The 16,447-nt window shown below is 33.1% G+C and overlaps 1 protein-coding gene across 10 annotated transcripts in view; it reads left to right on the forward strand.

Annotated features, from left to right (window-relative positions):
- Positions 1-16,447, forward strand: part of Pcdh15 (protocadherin related 15) — an 802,311-nt gene that overhangs the window by 654,952 nt on the left and 130,912 nt on the right. For all 10 annotated transcript variants that reach the window (XM_033766616.1, XM_033766617.1, XM_033766618.1 and 7 more), the window contains 2 exons: positions 2,753-2,893; positions 4,839-4,951. In XM_033766616.1, the coding sequence (XP_033622507.1) occupies positions 2,753-2,893; positions 4,839-4,951 (254 nt within the window). The remainder of the gene's footprint in view (positions 1-2,752; positions 2,894-4,838; positions 4,952-16,447) is intronic.

The raw sequence follows: 16,447 nt of genomic DNA on the forward strand, positions 1-16,447 counted from the left end.
TAATTTTTTTTTTTTTTTTTTTTTTTTTGTACTGGGGATGATAAAACTTGGGACCTTGTGCTTGCAAGGCAGGTGGCAGAACCACTGAGCTAAGTCACCAATGATTCATGGATTTAGTAAAATACTCATTTAGTGCCTATGGGGCTCAAATATCATTCAAGGCCTTCAGGTAGATACTCTACCTTTGTGAGTCTAATATTGTTCTATGAGAGACAAGCAGTAAATGAATAAACATGTAAAATATGTGCTATAATTTCAGGTAGGGTTGCTGAAGAAAAATAATTTAGAGGTAGGTATTAATGACATCCTGGGGAAAGGTTAGTAAATTTAATAGCTGAAAACCTCGGAGATATGTGTAACAGGCATCAGGCAGTAATTACAATGCAGAAAGCACATTGTGTAAAAGGGAAATTAGCAAGGAGTTGAAGTTAGAGAGGCAGAAACAAGATGTTTTTAGGATCTAATAGCCCATAGTGAGGAGATTGGATATTTCTGTGTGTGATAGAAAAGCACCGGAGGATTTTATTCAGTATTTATGATATTATATTTTTAAAAGAATTGATGTAAAGAACCAGTAAAGAATCCAGGGAAGAGGTAGCTGTAGAAGATGAGAAGTCTTCAGAGGATCCATTGGTTGCAGAATTGGAGGATATTGCAAGGATTTGTTTATGAATATGAGAAAAAAATGCTGAAATCCATAATCATTCCTAGGCTTTGACATATTACCCTTTGCTCAAATGTGAGGCCATTTACCTAAAGTGAAGGAGATAGAAATTTGGGAAGAGAAATCAGGATTGTAGTTCAGATATATCACATTGAAAGTAAAATGTGTATTTGACACTTACACAAATTAGCATATTTTTAAATATTGATAGTTTAGAACAGAATTAAAACTGTAGCATTTGAATGAGTAGGAAGTATTTAAAAGCACAAGATTGAGGTAGGTCTTAAAGGCCTTGAGGAGAGGTAGAGGAAATAGAAGTTCTAGTGATAGAGCCTTGACAAATTTCAGCATTTTAGTGGAATGGAAGCAAGAAAAAGGTATGAGGCTGAACATCCAGATAGAAAGCACAAAAGCGAAAAAAAATTAAATTATACTATGTTGCAGTGGGTAGTTGTAAACTGTGATATGTAGTATATTAGATGACTGGACTTACAGATAATAAATAAAATATAAGTAAGTCCTGAAGGCTAGCATTTTTATTATAAGTTTAACTGTCAGTTCAACGAGCAAGATCTGTACACAGACACACAGAAAACCAGTGAAGCAAACAAAAACATTAGCAAAATCATAGTTACTATAAAGTAGCATTATGTCCATCCAAATCATCAGCCTATGGGAATGATATCCTTATTTCTACTGCATGATACTAGTGGCAAGTAGATTTTTTTTGTTTTAATATTTCCTCTTGTGTAAACAATTTTGTGTAATATGACTGGATTTAACGTCAGGCTCTACCATTTAGTTATATTTCTGTGCCTGAGATTTTTTGTATGCAGGTCTTAGGAGACTGATAAGACTGATAAGACTGATAAGACTGATAAGCCTAAGAACTGAAGAGATTATAGTGCTTTCCCTGTTATCACCTTATATATAATTAAAAATAAAACCAATCTAAGCCCTAGATTAAGTAAAGACATCCAACCAACTTTTGGGTCTTCCCACATAATGATTTTAGTTCTATTTAAAATTTATTCAGTATTATTTTCTTTCTTTAAAAATCAAATTTGTGCTTGGTGTTTTTTTTTTGTTGTTGTTGTTGCTGTTGTTGTTTTTTAATCTTGACCTATCTCTGGAGCAATGTAGCATAGTTTATCTCCTTATACGTCTCAAACTTATTAGCTATAAAATGGATGAGAGAGCACACATATATTTTTATTACTGTTTCAGTACATAGCAAACATTCAACAAGTATTAGGTATTATGTATTTTATCACAGTTACAGTCATCCTCATTATTAATGTTATACTAAACGTTGTTGTAATAGTCAAGTGATTATGAAAACACCCAGCAAGATAATTATCGAGAACAGGACACTCGATCCCTTATGCTGGATTTAAGACCCGGAGATGAACAATGGAGGCAGACCGTTTTATTAATGGCAAATCGTGGGGGAGAGTCTGAAGCAGAGACTTCAGTCTGCCTTTGGAAATTAGGCAGCAGTATTTAAGCTTGGAGCTGGGGCCGAGCTTGAGCCTGGGGATGGGTAAGTTGGTGGGCTGTGGTGGGTTTTTATGTTTATGTTTCTAGAAAGGCTTCATGAATGGAAACCCAGGTTAAGAAACCGCAAAGAGGTAGTTTTAGGCCAACACTGTTCAGCCATAATAGTTGACAAATAATTTTAGTTTCATAGCTTTCCATGCCCATCCCCTCATTTTAACACTTTTTGTCATTCTTTGAGTAACACAGAGTTGAAACAAATACTGTATAATTAAAAATTATATGATTGTGTCAAGAGAAGAAAATATATAGGTAGACAGTCACTGGGTGTTTGGAGAAGCAGATGCAATTCATACAATAAAAGGAAAGTAGAAGGAAAAAAGCCCAAGGCAAACATTAATTTGTTTCAATTGTGTAAATTGTCTGAAAACGGCCTATAGACACTGCTGTTTAAATTTTGAAAACATAGTATCATAAAATATTATTTTACATTTCTCAAAAGCCAATCATTTAAAACCTCAGTTTAACTTTATCAGCACTTTTTGTACTCATTTTGCACAGTAAAGTTCACAGTATATAATTTGATTTTAGGGGTTACCTGCAAGTCATGTGAGGTATAGAGTAGATGATGTGCAGTTTCCTTACCCTGCCAGTATTTTTGACATAGAAGAAGATTCTGGAAGAGTGATAACTCGTGTCAATCTTAATGAAGAACCTACAACAATTTTTAAGGTCAGTGTTTCATTTTGTTTATGTTGTTTATTTAATATTAACAGTTAACTTTTGATTAGAGCTTGGCTTAGTATGTTTTTTTTCAAATTTTTCTCTTAAAATTTTTAAAAGTAAAAATCACTACTTTCTGTATAAGAAAGAGAAAAAATAACTGAAAAAGTTAACTGAAAGTAAAAACAGTCACGATACATTAAATCTTGAAGATGACAGGATTGGTACCATTTTGCTCTCTATTTTTATGAAGATATTCCATACAAATACAAGTATGCAAATATGTATTTTCAAATAACACATTTTTTATTTAGTTTTTAACTCAGTAATGTGTCGCTCATACTATTAAATACTACGAGTAGTGTTAGTATTTCAAAGACTCCATTATACTCCACTGTATAAATATAGCATTATCTTTTTCTCTTTAATAACTTGTTGGATAATAAATTTATTGACAATTTTTTCTAAAAGTAAAATCTGTTGTTCTGAAACTGTTCCTGTGTCATTTGTTACTTGCTATTTTTTTCTTTTAGATAAATAAGCAGAATTGCTGAATCAAGTTCATGTACTCTTGAAATATTATCTATCTAGAAAATTTGAAGAAATATCACTCAACCCCGGATACTTTATTTTTAATTTTTGTATTATCTTCCAAAGAAACATCTATATAACTATTTGATTTTTCTTCAGTTTTCTTTAATTATTTGTGAAATAGAACATATTACTATCTCTTGTTTTCATGTATTTTATATTTTATTAATTTATAAAATAGAACATGTATCTTTTGTTTTCACAGAATTTATAGTTTTATAATTTCTGATAATTTTATAATAGTCTGAAAAATGCCTGTTTCCACATATGAGGAAATATTGCAAAAATATTATCCATTATCATCTATAATACATTTCATTACATGTTTGAAAATTTTATTTTTTATAGTTGCTTACAATAAAATTTTCCACAGTAAATGCAACCTTTGAAAAATACACTAGGGAAATACCTTTATAATTAACCTGAATATAATGATTATTATGTCTCACATGATTTTATCATTGTTTGGAAAAACTGCTTTACCTAACTGTTATTAAGCAAAAAGTTAAGTTGTGGCTTTCTGGATAATCTTTGGTTAAGTTTCTATGATCTAGATTCAATAACTTTAGATTAGTTAACCTGCACCTTTCAACTGAATAAATATTCCACGGAAATTCATATATTTTCAAATATTTAATATTTTAATATAAACATTGGAATTCTTAGTGTTCTATAGATTATTAAAGAACGTGATAAGTTATAAAAACAGTGTTCTTAAATAATAGACAGCTATCACATTGTGAGAATAAAGCTATTCTTTACTTTGTATAATTTGCATAATTTCTGCTATACCATATGAGCTTGGTTTTATATAGTTTAATTGTTTTGAGAGACTGAACAACAAAACTATGAAACTATAAAAACTTTCAGTTTTTCCTCTAGAGTGAAGTAATTCCACCCTCTAATTTTGCAGACAATTAATTCACTGGAAAATTAATTTCTTTTTATAAACAAATTAATTAGCTTTTTGTTATTGATGTTGACTGAATTTAACACTTTTTAAATAAGAGTGTTGGTACTATAAAAGTATGTCTGTATTGGAAACAGCATAGAAATAGTACAAGAGTTTACACTTGGAGAGATACAGTAGTATATACCTGTTTTGTTGGTTCATTTTTCTGTTTTTAAAAATTTATTAATTTCTTTGATTTTTTTCTTGCAAATAAAATAACACCTACATGGCTGGATTATTATGAAGATTAAAGTTTGTAGCATATTCTGTTATAATGTCTACTATCTCGACATGTTCAGTGTTGCTGCTCTGGGCACTGATTTTCTAGTGATTAATATCATATAGATACAAATGATGCTTTTAGTTGCTATTGTTTGTAATCTTTAATGTGAATTTTTATTGATCTTTAAGTTGGTAGTTGTTGCTTTTGATGATGGTGAGCCAGTGATGTCCAGCAGTGCCACAGTGAAAATTCTCGTCTTGCATCCTGGAGAAATCCCACGCTTCACACAAGAAGAATATAGGTATTGATTCCGCTTAAATTTTAAAGTACATATGATGTTTAGTCAATTGTTATGTGGGAGAAACTCTGAAAATCGATGTAATTTGAATTTATCAGTGACACGCATTTCCAATTCTGTTCAAGATTTTCAATTTAAATTTAATGTGTGTGTATATGTACAAATTATGTGTATATATGCACATAGGTAAATATATTATGTTTATATGAGTTATACATATAAAAGACATTTATATGTATAACAAACTGAGTTCAACAAATGATAAATTCCAAATTCTTGTTTGAACACAAAAAGTTCTAGAACTGAACATATTTTTCCCAAAAGAAATAATGGAAAACCAAATAATGGGTACTGAGTAACCAAAATTACTCTTATAAATTTATTTTTCCAGAATTAAAAAAAATTGGGATGATTTCTTTCTTTATTTCTGTTGTGGATCTCACAGTTTTCCTCTTAGTTTTTCTTGCTGATATTGATATAGGGCAGCAAATAATTCAAATAATCAAAAAAATTCAAACAAGGGAAATATTATAATTTCTAACTTGCTATACCTGAAACATGAATTCATGTTCTCTAAAACTGAACAAAAAATTGTAGGAACAACAGAGGTTAAAAGTAGGAAAAAATTATTCAAAGAAAGATAGCTTCTGTCTAAGAGAGACAAAAGAGGAACTAGAATGTGGGTTGCCCACGATGCTTCTCAAAGGTGTTTTACAGGGCAAAGCCATGAGGTGAGGAGGGTATAAAGTGGGACAGAACTATAAGACCCAATGGAAAATCACAAAGTGGGCACGAAGTAGGAAAATCATGATCAATCAGTAAGATTACAAGAGTAATACTGATTAAATGAGGATCAAATGGGAATAGAAGTCATATACAATGAAATTCTGGAAGGAATATGGGCCTGTGAGATTGATGCTTGTTTAGAATTCATCCCCCGCAGAAGTAAGTGCGTGCAGTACCTTTTCTGTTTCTATGCTAATTAGTGCATATGCCTCAATAGTTTTTTATGCTGAGGGTCCAGCCTTGTCTAAATGCTTTATACTAATTTCTAACTAACTAGCTATCTGCAATAGTATCTCCAACTTGCTTTGGAGCTTTCATTATATTTTATACAAATAAGCTGCCAAAAAGTAGCACAATAACAAATGTTTTAATGCACTGACACAAACATTATACATTGTCTGGATGAGAACAGCATTTAGATTGAAGGGTCACCCCTTGTGTCTGTGACTCAAGGTGAGACTCTCAGCACAAACAAGGTTTTGAAGTTGAATTTTTTGTGCGACTATTGAGCAGAATAAAAAACACCAAGAACGAACCTTTTTTCCAATTTCACTGTTCTAGTAGTGGAAATTTTGAGCTTGGAACCATTTGATAACCGAGAAACTGAGGTATCACTATATCACTATGTATTATAAAACACAACCACATAATTTATATATATATAAAATCTCAGGTAGTGCATTCAAGCTGACATAGCAAAATACTGTATCCTGGGTGGTGTAAACAACAGAAATTTACTTTCCCTCAGTTATGGTGGCTGACAGTCAATAGTCCGGGTTCAGGATGCCAGAACATAGTCAGCCAAGGGTTCTCTTTTAATTCTATGCTCAGCCAACCTTTTGCTGTGTCTTGATGTGGCATAGAAAGAAAGCTCTTCATTGTCTGTCTTTATAAGGACACAACTCCCGTGATGAATGTGCCATCTTCATAATCTCATCTAAATCTAATTTTCTCCCAAAGACCTCATTTCCAAATGCCAACCCACTGGTGATTAAGGGATACAAACCTCGTTATTATACTTCTATACAATCACCAGTACTCATGCAATACAGCAGTTTGAATTTCACTTCATTTTCATAAATTCATTACTTCCAGAGGCTCACAGCCCTGTAATGCAAATAAATAATTGAAAAATATAACATACAATGAAAACACAATTGGGATGAGGCCATGTTACTTAGGAAGCATGTTGAAGATATACGTAGGTATGTTTGAACAAGATTAACACAGTTTTTGAGCTCTAATTTACAGACTAAGCAGACTAGATTAGCCAGTCCACATTAATGTTGACAGATGTTCCCAATTCAAAAATCAATTTGTGTACAGAAGTATAAATAAGAGATGTTGGAGGCTATGTTGAATTCTAGAATCTTTTTAGTAGCTTTGTATATATAAAGGCATATTGAAAGTTGAATGATAATACAAATCCAGGTACAAGAAAAATGGAGCTTTCAAATTATAGAGGACAAAATCATGTTTTAGAAATTGGATTTTATTGCAGTATCATTTCAATGAACTATCTACAAGTTTTAAAGCAAGGAGTTGAGGGGTGCACCGGAAGGTGAGGGATCCGTTTTGAAATAATTACCACAGGGAACCAAGTAGTTTTCTTTTCTTGCAACAAGCTATCATTAAAATACTGGGACATAACTTTTAATTATGTATATACTTAAAACACAGAACATGTAAAGACCATTCTGATAGAAACTGTATGCAAAACAAATAATACATATTAGTCGTCTGCTTTAAAAAGTCATTCTCCCTTCATGTGTTAGCAATTCTTTTTTTGCTGGTGTGGTAATCTGTGGACTCCACTTTGCTACAGGACACATGGTGTTCTGTGTTTGGAAAAGCATCTTAAGTTTTTCATTTTGTTTCTCTCAAGAACCTAGATGAGTACAAACTCACCTGGTATGCTTCTCACTAACTTTACCACTAAATCTATTGCTCACCAAAAAATACACATTGTTTCATGTGGCTAAAAAAAAAGCCTCCCCCATTGTTCAGCTCTACAGAATTCACTTTTGTCCTCTAAAACTTCTTGTTAAAGGAGTGAACAAAAACTAACCAATTATTTGGTGCTAAAATTAATAACAGTTACAAGAATACATGTGGGAGAATTTTGACCTACCACAACTTTTGAGGAATTGCTCTTGTCTCAATTTGTTTGTTATTCTGAATTATAAAAAGAATTTGGAAATCCTGTATCTCACTCTTTAAAGATAGAATCCTATCTAAGAATCATTGCCATAGGGGCCGGGGATTTAGCTCAGTGGTTGGGTGGCCTGCCTTGCAAGCGCAAGGACCCGAGTTCAATCCCCGGTACCAAAAAAATAAAAAAAAAGAATCATTGCCATAATACATACAGTAGTACTTGAACACTAAAAAAAAGGTTGTTTTGCTTTCTTTCAGACACCCAGAAAATTTGAGTAATAAAAAAGCCATATCAAATAAGAGCAAATATTCTACTTTTTGGATAAATACAAATGACGAAAATATATGTCTATATAAGGTTGAATGTGAGCTGAAACGAATGTACTACCGAAACTTCAGGCCGGTGTTTATCTTCTTCCGTTATTCTGTTGGCTTGAAACAAGTCATTACAGAAAATTAATCATAATAAAATCTCACTTAATTTAAAATATTTTTTAGTTGTAATTGCCGAAAACCTTATTCATGGCAGAATATTTTTATTCTTGCATGCTATTTGCCTTTTATATATTCAGCCATTAGCGTGACAGAGTACCTGTGCTATTTCACATTGCTACAAAGACCAAAATAACTTTTTGGGGGAAAATAATGAAATATATAGAAATTATGATGTTTAATATATAATTATATATAATTTTATATATAGTAGAGTGATTGATTAAACTTCAGATAAATAATCATATTATTAGTGTAGTTTAAATTCTTTTAAAAGCACACCTTCAAATTTCAATGGATCAAAGAAATAAGAAGCAGATATTTTGCTGTGATGACAAACTAAGGTGAGCGTGTCAGGTGGGCAGTGATGTTTTTCCACGTTATTCCCTGTCCACTCATTCAGGCACCCGGGCTGATGCAGAGACTGCCACCTTCAGAATTCTTTTTCAAAATGGTAGCATTCATTGCCATGTTAGTTGGCGGAAAGGAAAAGCTAAGTGAGTGTCTACTTCCAGAGATTTCCTCAGTGGAGTTGCAAATGGTACACATTATTTTAGTTCATATTTCATCCTGAAAATCCAGTCCCTTGACCACACCTGGCTAAAGCAGAGCAATGGCATGCTGTTCTCTGATCGGCAAATATAGGCTAATTTCTCTTCTCCTACTGAAGTAGAAGAGAGATGGAGTTTGTGAAAAGCTAGCACACTAAATCCATAGTTTTAAGGAAGTGAGAGATTTTGGATGCGATACCCATTTAAAAGTAACTGGATTTGCTGGGGCCTGGTAGCGCATGCCTGTAATCTCAACATGCTAGGGTGCTGAAGAGAAAGTTCACAGATTCAATCCCAGCAGGATGACCTTGGGGATTTAGACACTGGCTTGCAATCAATCAATTTAAAAAATGATTTGGGGATATAGCTCAGTGAGCAACGTTAATGGGTTTAATCACTAATACTGGGGGGAAAAAAGAAAAACTGGCTTCTCTTAAAAATGAACAGTAGGGGGGCCAGGGATTTAGCTCAGTCCCAGTGCACCTGCCTCACAAACACAATGTCCTGAGTTTGATCCACAGTGCAAAAAAAAAAAAAAAAGAACAGTAGAGTTCACAGTTAATATGATGAAATTAAAACATTGTTTTAGACTGGGCGTGGTGGCGCATGCCTGTAATCCCAGCACTAGGGAGGCTGAGGCAGGAGGATCGCTGTGAGTTAGAAACCAGACTGAGCTACATAGTGAGTTCCAGGTCAGTCTCAACTACATAGTGAAACTCTGCCTCAAAAAAAAAAAGTGTATATATATATTTTTTTCAGCTTTAATTGAGTTTATTGGTACATTTTAGGGATACAGTGCAGTTACATTCATTGTTGGGATCTTGTACCTCTACATGACAAGTCTTGGTTCTCATTTTTTCCCCTTGTCCTTGCCCTCCCTTCACCCCCTAATCCCCTCCCCATCCACAACCACTTTATTTCCATCTTTTCATTATCTCACATTTTTTTCTTTTCCCTTTTTACCCTTCCCCTACTCATCCCACCTTCCCTACACCTTTAGCTCCTTTCTTCCCATTTCTCAATGTCAATAATCTTATTAGGATCTTCTGTATTATTGCAGATTATTCACACCAGAGAAACTATTCAGTATTTACACATGTGTGCCTTATTTATTTCACTTAGGAGTATATCTTCAATATGTATCCATTTTCCTATGAATGAATCTATTTTCTCATTCTTTATGGCTGAGTAATATTCCATTTTATAGAAAAACCACATCTTTATCCAGTTAAAAGATATTTTAAACATGCATTGGCAAAATAAATTTTATTACTTTTAAAGTAATAAGAGAATTAATATTTATTTCCTTTGAATTAAAAGAAAATTGAAGATTAATATTTCTGGTTGTTTAAAGCCTTTATTTCTAGTGTCTTCAGTTTATCAAGTATTAATATTATGTATTCCAAACCAGATCTTTCTAGACTTAAAGCTGAAATTTGACTATTTGATAAAATCAATTACTTTTTCAACGTTTTTGCAAAGTCTAGTTGTTATTTTCATAAAAGTATAAAAGAAAATATAATGAAAGAAATAGTGGCAAAGTTCATATGAGAGTTAAGAACTTAAAATAGTTTTATGAAGAGTATCAAATTTGAGAGGTTATATGTGGAATTTACATTTTCCAATGTATCAGTGTTATCTTGACAGATAGACAAAAATCCATATTCTCTATGAAGAATTAACAACATTTAGATGTTAAGCTACTGGAAACTGCTTTGTTGGTCGAACATAAAAGGTACACCTATCATTATCTTCTACTAAAATTGTTAAAACACAAAAGTATAGGCAGCCAACAAACAATAAACATTCTAAAATGTTAATATTTACAAAGAAAACCTGCTATTCTGTTATTCTCAGTCATTAACTTGAAACTTCCCTAAGAAATATGTTTTATGTAAACAACAATAGTGGATTTCAAAGGACAGCAATTGGGACCTAGGTCAAATGCATTCCCTATAGTTGAAAGTCTACGAAGTACACTGTCATTGTCATCACATGGCCCATATTTGATAAGAGGTTTTCAAATCATTTATCTATTTGAATATTCTGGAAAAATCATAATAAATTCATTTAACATATCTCCCGTTTAAACTACACACAAATATCAAAACCATAATGCCAGTTAAACACACAATTTTATCTGAGAATAGATTGACTCCTGTAGGTCAAATCAGTTAACCTTCTGAAGAATGACATTTGGCCTTCATCTCAGGATGATGGACTAAGTCTTATACACACTGGAATTCACTTGTCATCAGGTTAAGAACAAATATCATGGAAAGGTCAGCATGTCTGAAATAGATCATGCTGTCTAAATGTGAATGTTGATTTTGTGTAGGAAATGCAATATCTTACACAATTTATCAAAATAATCAATCAGAGAAAATCATTTACAAATTTTTCAAAGAAACTTTCTACCTGTGGAAGTATATCTTTGTTATTCATTTAAAATGAAAAATTATCAGCCTTTATGGTAAAAATTATATATTCAGTGTCATATGTATATACATTTTTAAAATTTTACATATTATAGACAATAATTTAAAACAAAAGTTTTACATTTGTACTTGTATATATAAGAAAAAAAAGGTCAAATGTTCATAACATTTTTTGTTAACTGCTGGAACAAGTTGATACTTTGCTAATTCTAGAAAAAATATTGAGCTCTTTTTCAATTCTACCATTAGTCAAATTTAATATGTCCAATCCGAAATGTGAATATTATATATATGGTCATCTTGAAATTTCAAAACTTCAAATACTCATTAATCACAAAATAATCTTCTATTTTTGTTTTAAAGTTAAATTAGTAATTAGCTGCTTAATATAAATTAATTTTGTAATGAATGTACTACAGAATATTATATATAATTAATTAGAAGAGCTTTTATACTAACAAATAAAATGTGACTATATTTACAAAGATTAATGTCCATATCCTTTTATGAAAATAAAAAATATAGTGTATAATCCAGAGATAGTTATTTTTTTCTATTTTATTCTATTTGAAATGAAAACAGTGTTATTTTCACTGCATTGCAAAATTAAAGTTTACAAATCAGATTTCTTTTACAGATAGTAATTTCTCCAAAATTTCTGTGACTGAAGTGCACAACCAACACTCCCTTCTCTCTTCGGCCCAAAAGCAGTGATAGGATTTGCAGATCCCTGTTCCCGGTGGCTGGAGCCCAGTTTCCTCTCTGCAAGAAAGGGGACATTAAGCAAAAGATGGCTGGAACAATTAAGCAAGTGTGGAGATATGCATTATCTGTCTGCTCCACCTCCCCTCTGTTTCTTGCTGTAAAAGACTCTTACCCCTCTTACACTGTGAGATGGTGGTTTGAGGCAAACAGATCCCTCCATCTCCTTGAAGGTAGCTTTGAATAAGTCCCTTTTCCTTTTTATCAAATGTTTTACTTATTTTCTCTGATTGCTGAGCCAAAAATAGCTCATACCCACAAGTTAAGGGAGCAAAAGTTTATTTGGTTTACAATTCATAGAATTTTCTAGTTGGCTCCAAGGCACAGTGGCACATGGCAGAGGGCCATCCCCTGAGGAGAAACTGCGGTTCTTTGCAGCCAAGACAGCAGAAGCAACAAGAGGGAAGACAAACCTCTTTTCATCCCTTATATTGTATCCAGGCTACCGGGATTAGCCAAGCCAAATCAGTGTACTGCTTAGTAATCAGTCACAACCATTAATCTCAACATCACACATTCTAGGTTGCAGTCACTTCTGAAAACACCCCATCTGAGAAACATGAGGCCCTGGGGAGGACATCTAGAAAGAAACCATAACACTACAATGTATGACTCCCTTTGATTTATTTGGTCAGTGGAAGCAAATGAATCTTAAGTGTTGGGTAACTGTCACAATAGACAAAAATGTAGTGATTGAAAAATTCTAGTCAGCATTTAATTATTCAAGATAATTAAAATTATCTTATATTCAGAAATATTACTGTCATAGTATATAAATCAAATGAATCTGGAATTAGCAATTTTAAGATGTAAACTGATTAGAACAATAGCACGAAGAAACACTGGTGCTTATTAAAAGGAAAATAAAAGAAAATGTATTTTAATATTATTAATATAAAACAGATTCACATGCATAGACTATCACTTGATTACTAAAGTTGTTTTCTATTTTAATTTGTTAGATTTATTTTTCAATGTAAGAATTAACTTTACCTTAAGTTAACCTTTTCTGTTTTTTTAGGGCACTGTGAAAATCTTTCCTCAAACATAATACATTTTGACTCTAACTTTTGAAAAATGACCCTGACAATCCTCCCCAGCAACTTTCACAAGCTCCCTCTGCACCCTCACAGAATGAATTGCTCCTTCACATAAAGGTTGTCCGTGTTTAACATTGGCTTATGTTGCACAATAAAGCAAAGCTTCCAGCAACAAAGAACTCAAGTTTCAATAATTCGCTTTACATCTACTGCTTAGAATTTAGGACAGGTCTTTCAATACCAATAGTGTTAGGGTAAACTGAGGCGCAACCAAGGCCACCAGAGCAGGCAAAAATGAAGTAGCAAGCAAGATTTTATTTTCAGCCTGGCTGCAGGCTAGTCAAGGGCAACAAAGCCATTGACCCTGTGGGAATGGGCGAGGGGAAAATTTATAGGGAAGTTTGGGTAGGGGAGGAGTACCACCAGGAGGAGTGGAAATTTTGTCCTAGAGTATTTTTGTCCTGGAGCAGAGGAAATCTGGTGGTCACTAGGGATATCAGGACTCACAGATGTTACTGTGTGGGGCAGGCCGTCTATCTTGAACCGGCGTTGGCTTCCTGTTACCCTTTGCACCTCACGGGATGTGTAACTGCATTGCCTGTTAAGTTTTTCTCTTCTGCCTGGGCAAAGTCTGACAAATAGTTTTGCAGATCTCATTCTCCTTTCATTGTATCATATCTATGAGATATTTTGGTTCAAGTGAATCATAAAATGTACACTGATTTTTGTTTTATTAGTAATTAATGAACACATATTTTTGAGACAAAGTAGCACAGAAGTTTTTAGAGTTCTATAGCGATGTGTCTGGAAATGCAGGTAGACCCAGATTGCAAAGGAACCATGAGCTATATTAAAGACTGTTAATTCCTTAAGCAAATTGTGAAGATACTGAATGGTGTTAAGCAGGCAAGAGACACATGCAGTGGCTTTTTGTGGAAAGACACACAGTGGTTCCATGTTCCATATAGAGAGTTTTATAAACATGAAATGTTGATTCACTAAGATGACATTTTTATCACCAATTTATAATTGATATTGAGGGTGAGGTTGCTGTCTTCTTATGCTTTATAACTATGCCATTTATTTAATTTCCTAATATTGCATTTTGTTTCTGGTAAACTTTTCACTCATATTTCTATGCTATTAATGTCCTGAAAAATAAAGCACATGCATGAAAAGAGTGATAGGAAAAGCCGTATCAGGCAGCCGCAAACAAGAAAAAGCGGGAATTACTACATTAATGTTGAACAATGTATAAGTAAAAAGAGAGATGTGATGGTGAGTTTCTAAAAGAGGGGGTTTACATTTTTATACTAAATTTTTACTTTTTACTTTACTTTTTTGCACTTTTACTTTTTTTACATTACTTTTACTTTAAATGTTTTACTTTCTGTCCATACAGTGTTCTGTCTAGTTAAGATTGTTGCCAACTTTTAAATCCTAAAGATTTTCTTGGTATCCTGAACAAGGATTGGACAGAGCATCCATAAAGAATAAAGAAGATTTACACTTATTGAGGGGAGAAGCAGATTGAGAGCAGACCAGTGGAAGGTTCACAGCAGCCAAGAAGTTAATAGCTGTGGTTCTTGGATCACTTCTGTCCCATGCAAACAAGGGCTTTGGGACAGTTGTCCTATCAGAAACTCACTTGGCCTGTCATCATGTCAAAATTTTCTTATCAAAAGGCTACTTAGTTTTATGCCAGATAAAAATGAAGAATTGCAACTAGCCCTTTCTGATTGGTTCCAGGTTCAAGGCTGAAGAGCCATTCATATTCTGCCCTGTGTTCTGGGTCTCCATGATTGACAGGTTACTTGCTCAACTGATTCTCCAGGCCATACTCTTCCACCTCAAAATCATATAATATTGTCTGAGCAGGACACTTTTGAGAATAAAGGGGGCATTTTATATTATACTAGGGAAGTGGATATCAATAGCAATAGTTAAATTGAATCAAAAAAATCACAGGTATTCTAAATACACTGCTTCACTTATGGTAGGTATAAATTCTTGGTATCCTGTTGGCATGATATTTGTGAGTGGAATCAGGCCCCGCTCACTAGGGAGTATAAAAAGCTGTATAATGGGAAATTGAAGGTCATCTATGGTGTTCGTTAATTGGCCTGGCCTCAAGAAAAAACAAATGCCCACTTATCTTCGTGATTGCAGGTAGTTTTTTGAGTTAGAGCAAGGAACCCACCAGTTAGGTCTTCCCCTGAAGAACCAGCAGATGATAAGGGTAGGCAGAGGTCTTCTCTGATGATAACATTTCAAAGAGAAGACTCCCAGGACATTGACAAATTAATTCCTGAATTGTAAACTTGGCAAACTTTTTGGAAAGACCGAGAAAAAAATTACAATTTCAACCTTTCTAAAGACACTAATTAAAGTAAGTTAAAGGTTTGGTGTCAGGAAGAAAAGTAGCTGAAATTTCCTTATCTGGAGGAAAACTTTCAGGATATCTTAGTCAGTACACATTTAGCTGCTGGTTGGAATGATTGTTGAGATTTGTGTGGATGGCTGAGTTTCTCTCATTATCAAGTATTTTATTCTCAGAAAACTAAACCGTGTGTCCTCAAAAGCTGCCTCTGGGCTTCTTGAGCCCAAGGCTGTGAGTTACAGTTGCTCCCAAACCCAACACACACAGTAATTTTCAGTTATCATCTGAGAACATTCTACAAAGGTTATTTCTGAGCCTGACCTTGTAGGTCTACTAAGTTAGAATTTTTAAGCATACTTTGAAATGTGAAAATCCAATACATTTCTTCACCAGATTGTAGAGTCAAAATTTTAGCAGTAATAACTATGAAAGATTAAAAAAAACTCTGAATGAGAAGTTTAAAAAAAAGAAAAAAAAAAGAAATATACCGATACACAACCAGTTTTACTTTTAAAATTGTTTCAGAAATTTTTGTCTCCTTCTCTTGCATCTTTAAAATAAGAATGCCTAAATTTGACATAAGTAAAACTCTTCATAGCATATATTCTTTAGAAATGATCTAGAAAGCAGTGTCTAACCATTTGATCCTTTATTTTTTAAAAATCTACAATTTAGCTTAAGAATTCTGGCAAAGCCAATTTCTCTCTCCTTATTTATTTTTTTAAAACATTTTTCTTAGTTAAATATGTACAATTAGATTACCCTGATAAAATTAGTACAAGGTTATAAATAATAAGAGTTCCACTGGGTGTTTATTTTTCTTCTCATTTTTATTAAATTTCCTCATTATAGGTATAAAAACAGCTCTTTAATTGGTACTGATTTGCAAATATATT

The sequence above is a fragment of the Fukomys damarensis genome, unplaced genomic scaffold, assembly GCF_012274545.1.
Source record: "Fukomys damarensis isolate Sample0158 unplaced genomic scaffold, DMR_v1.0_HiC HiC_scaffold_20, whole genome shotgun sequence".
NCBI lineage: Eukaryota > Metazoa > Chordata > Mammalia > Rodentia > Bathyergidae > Fukomys > Fukomys damarensis.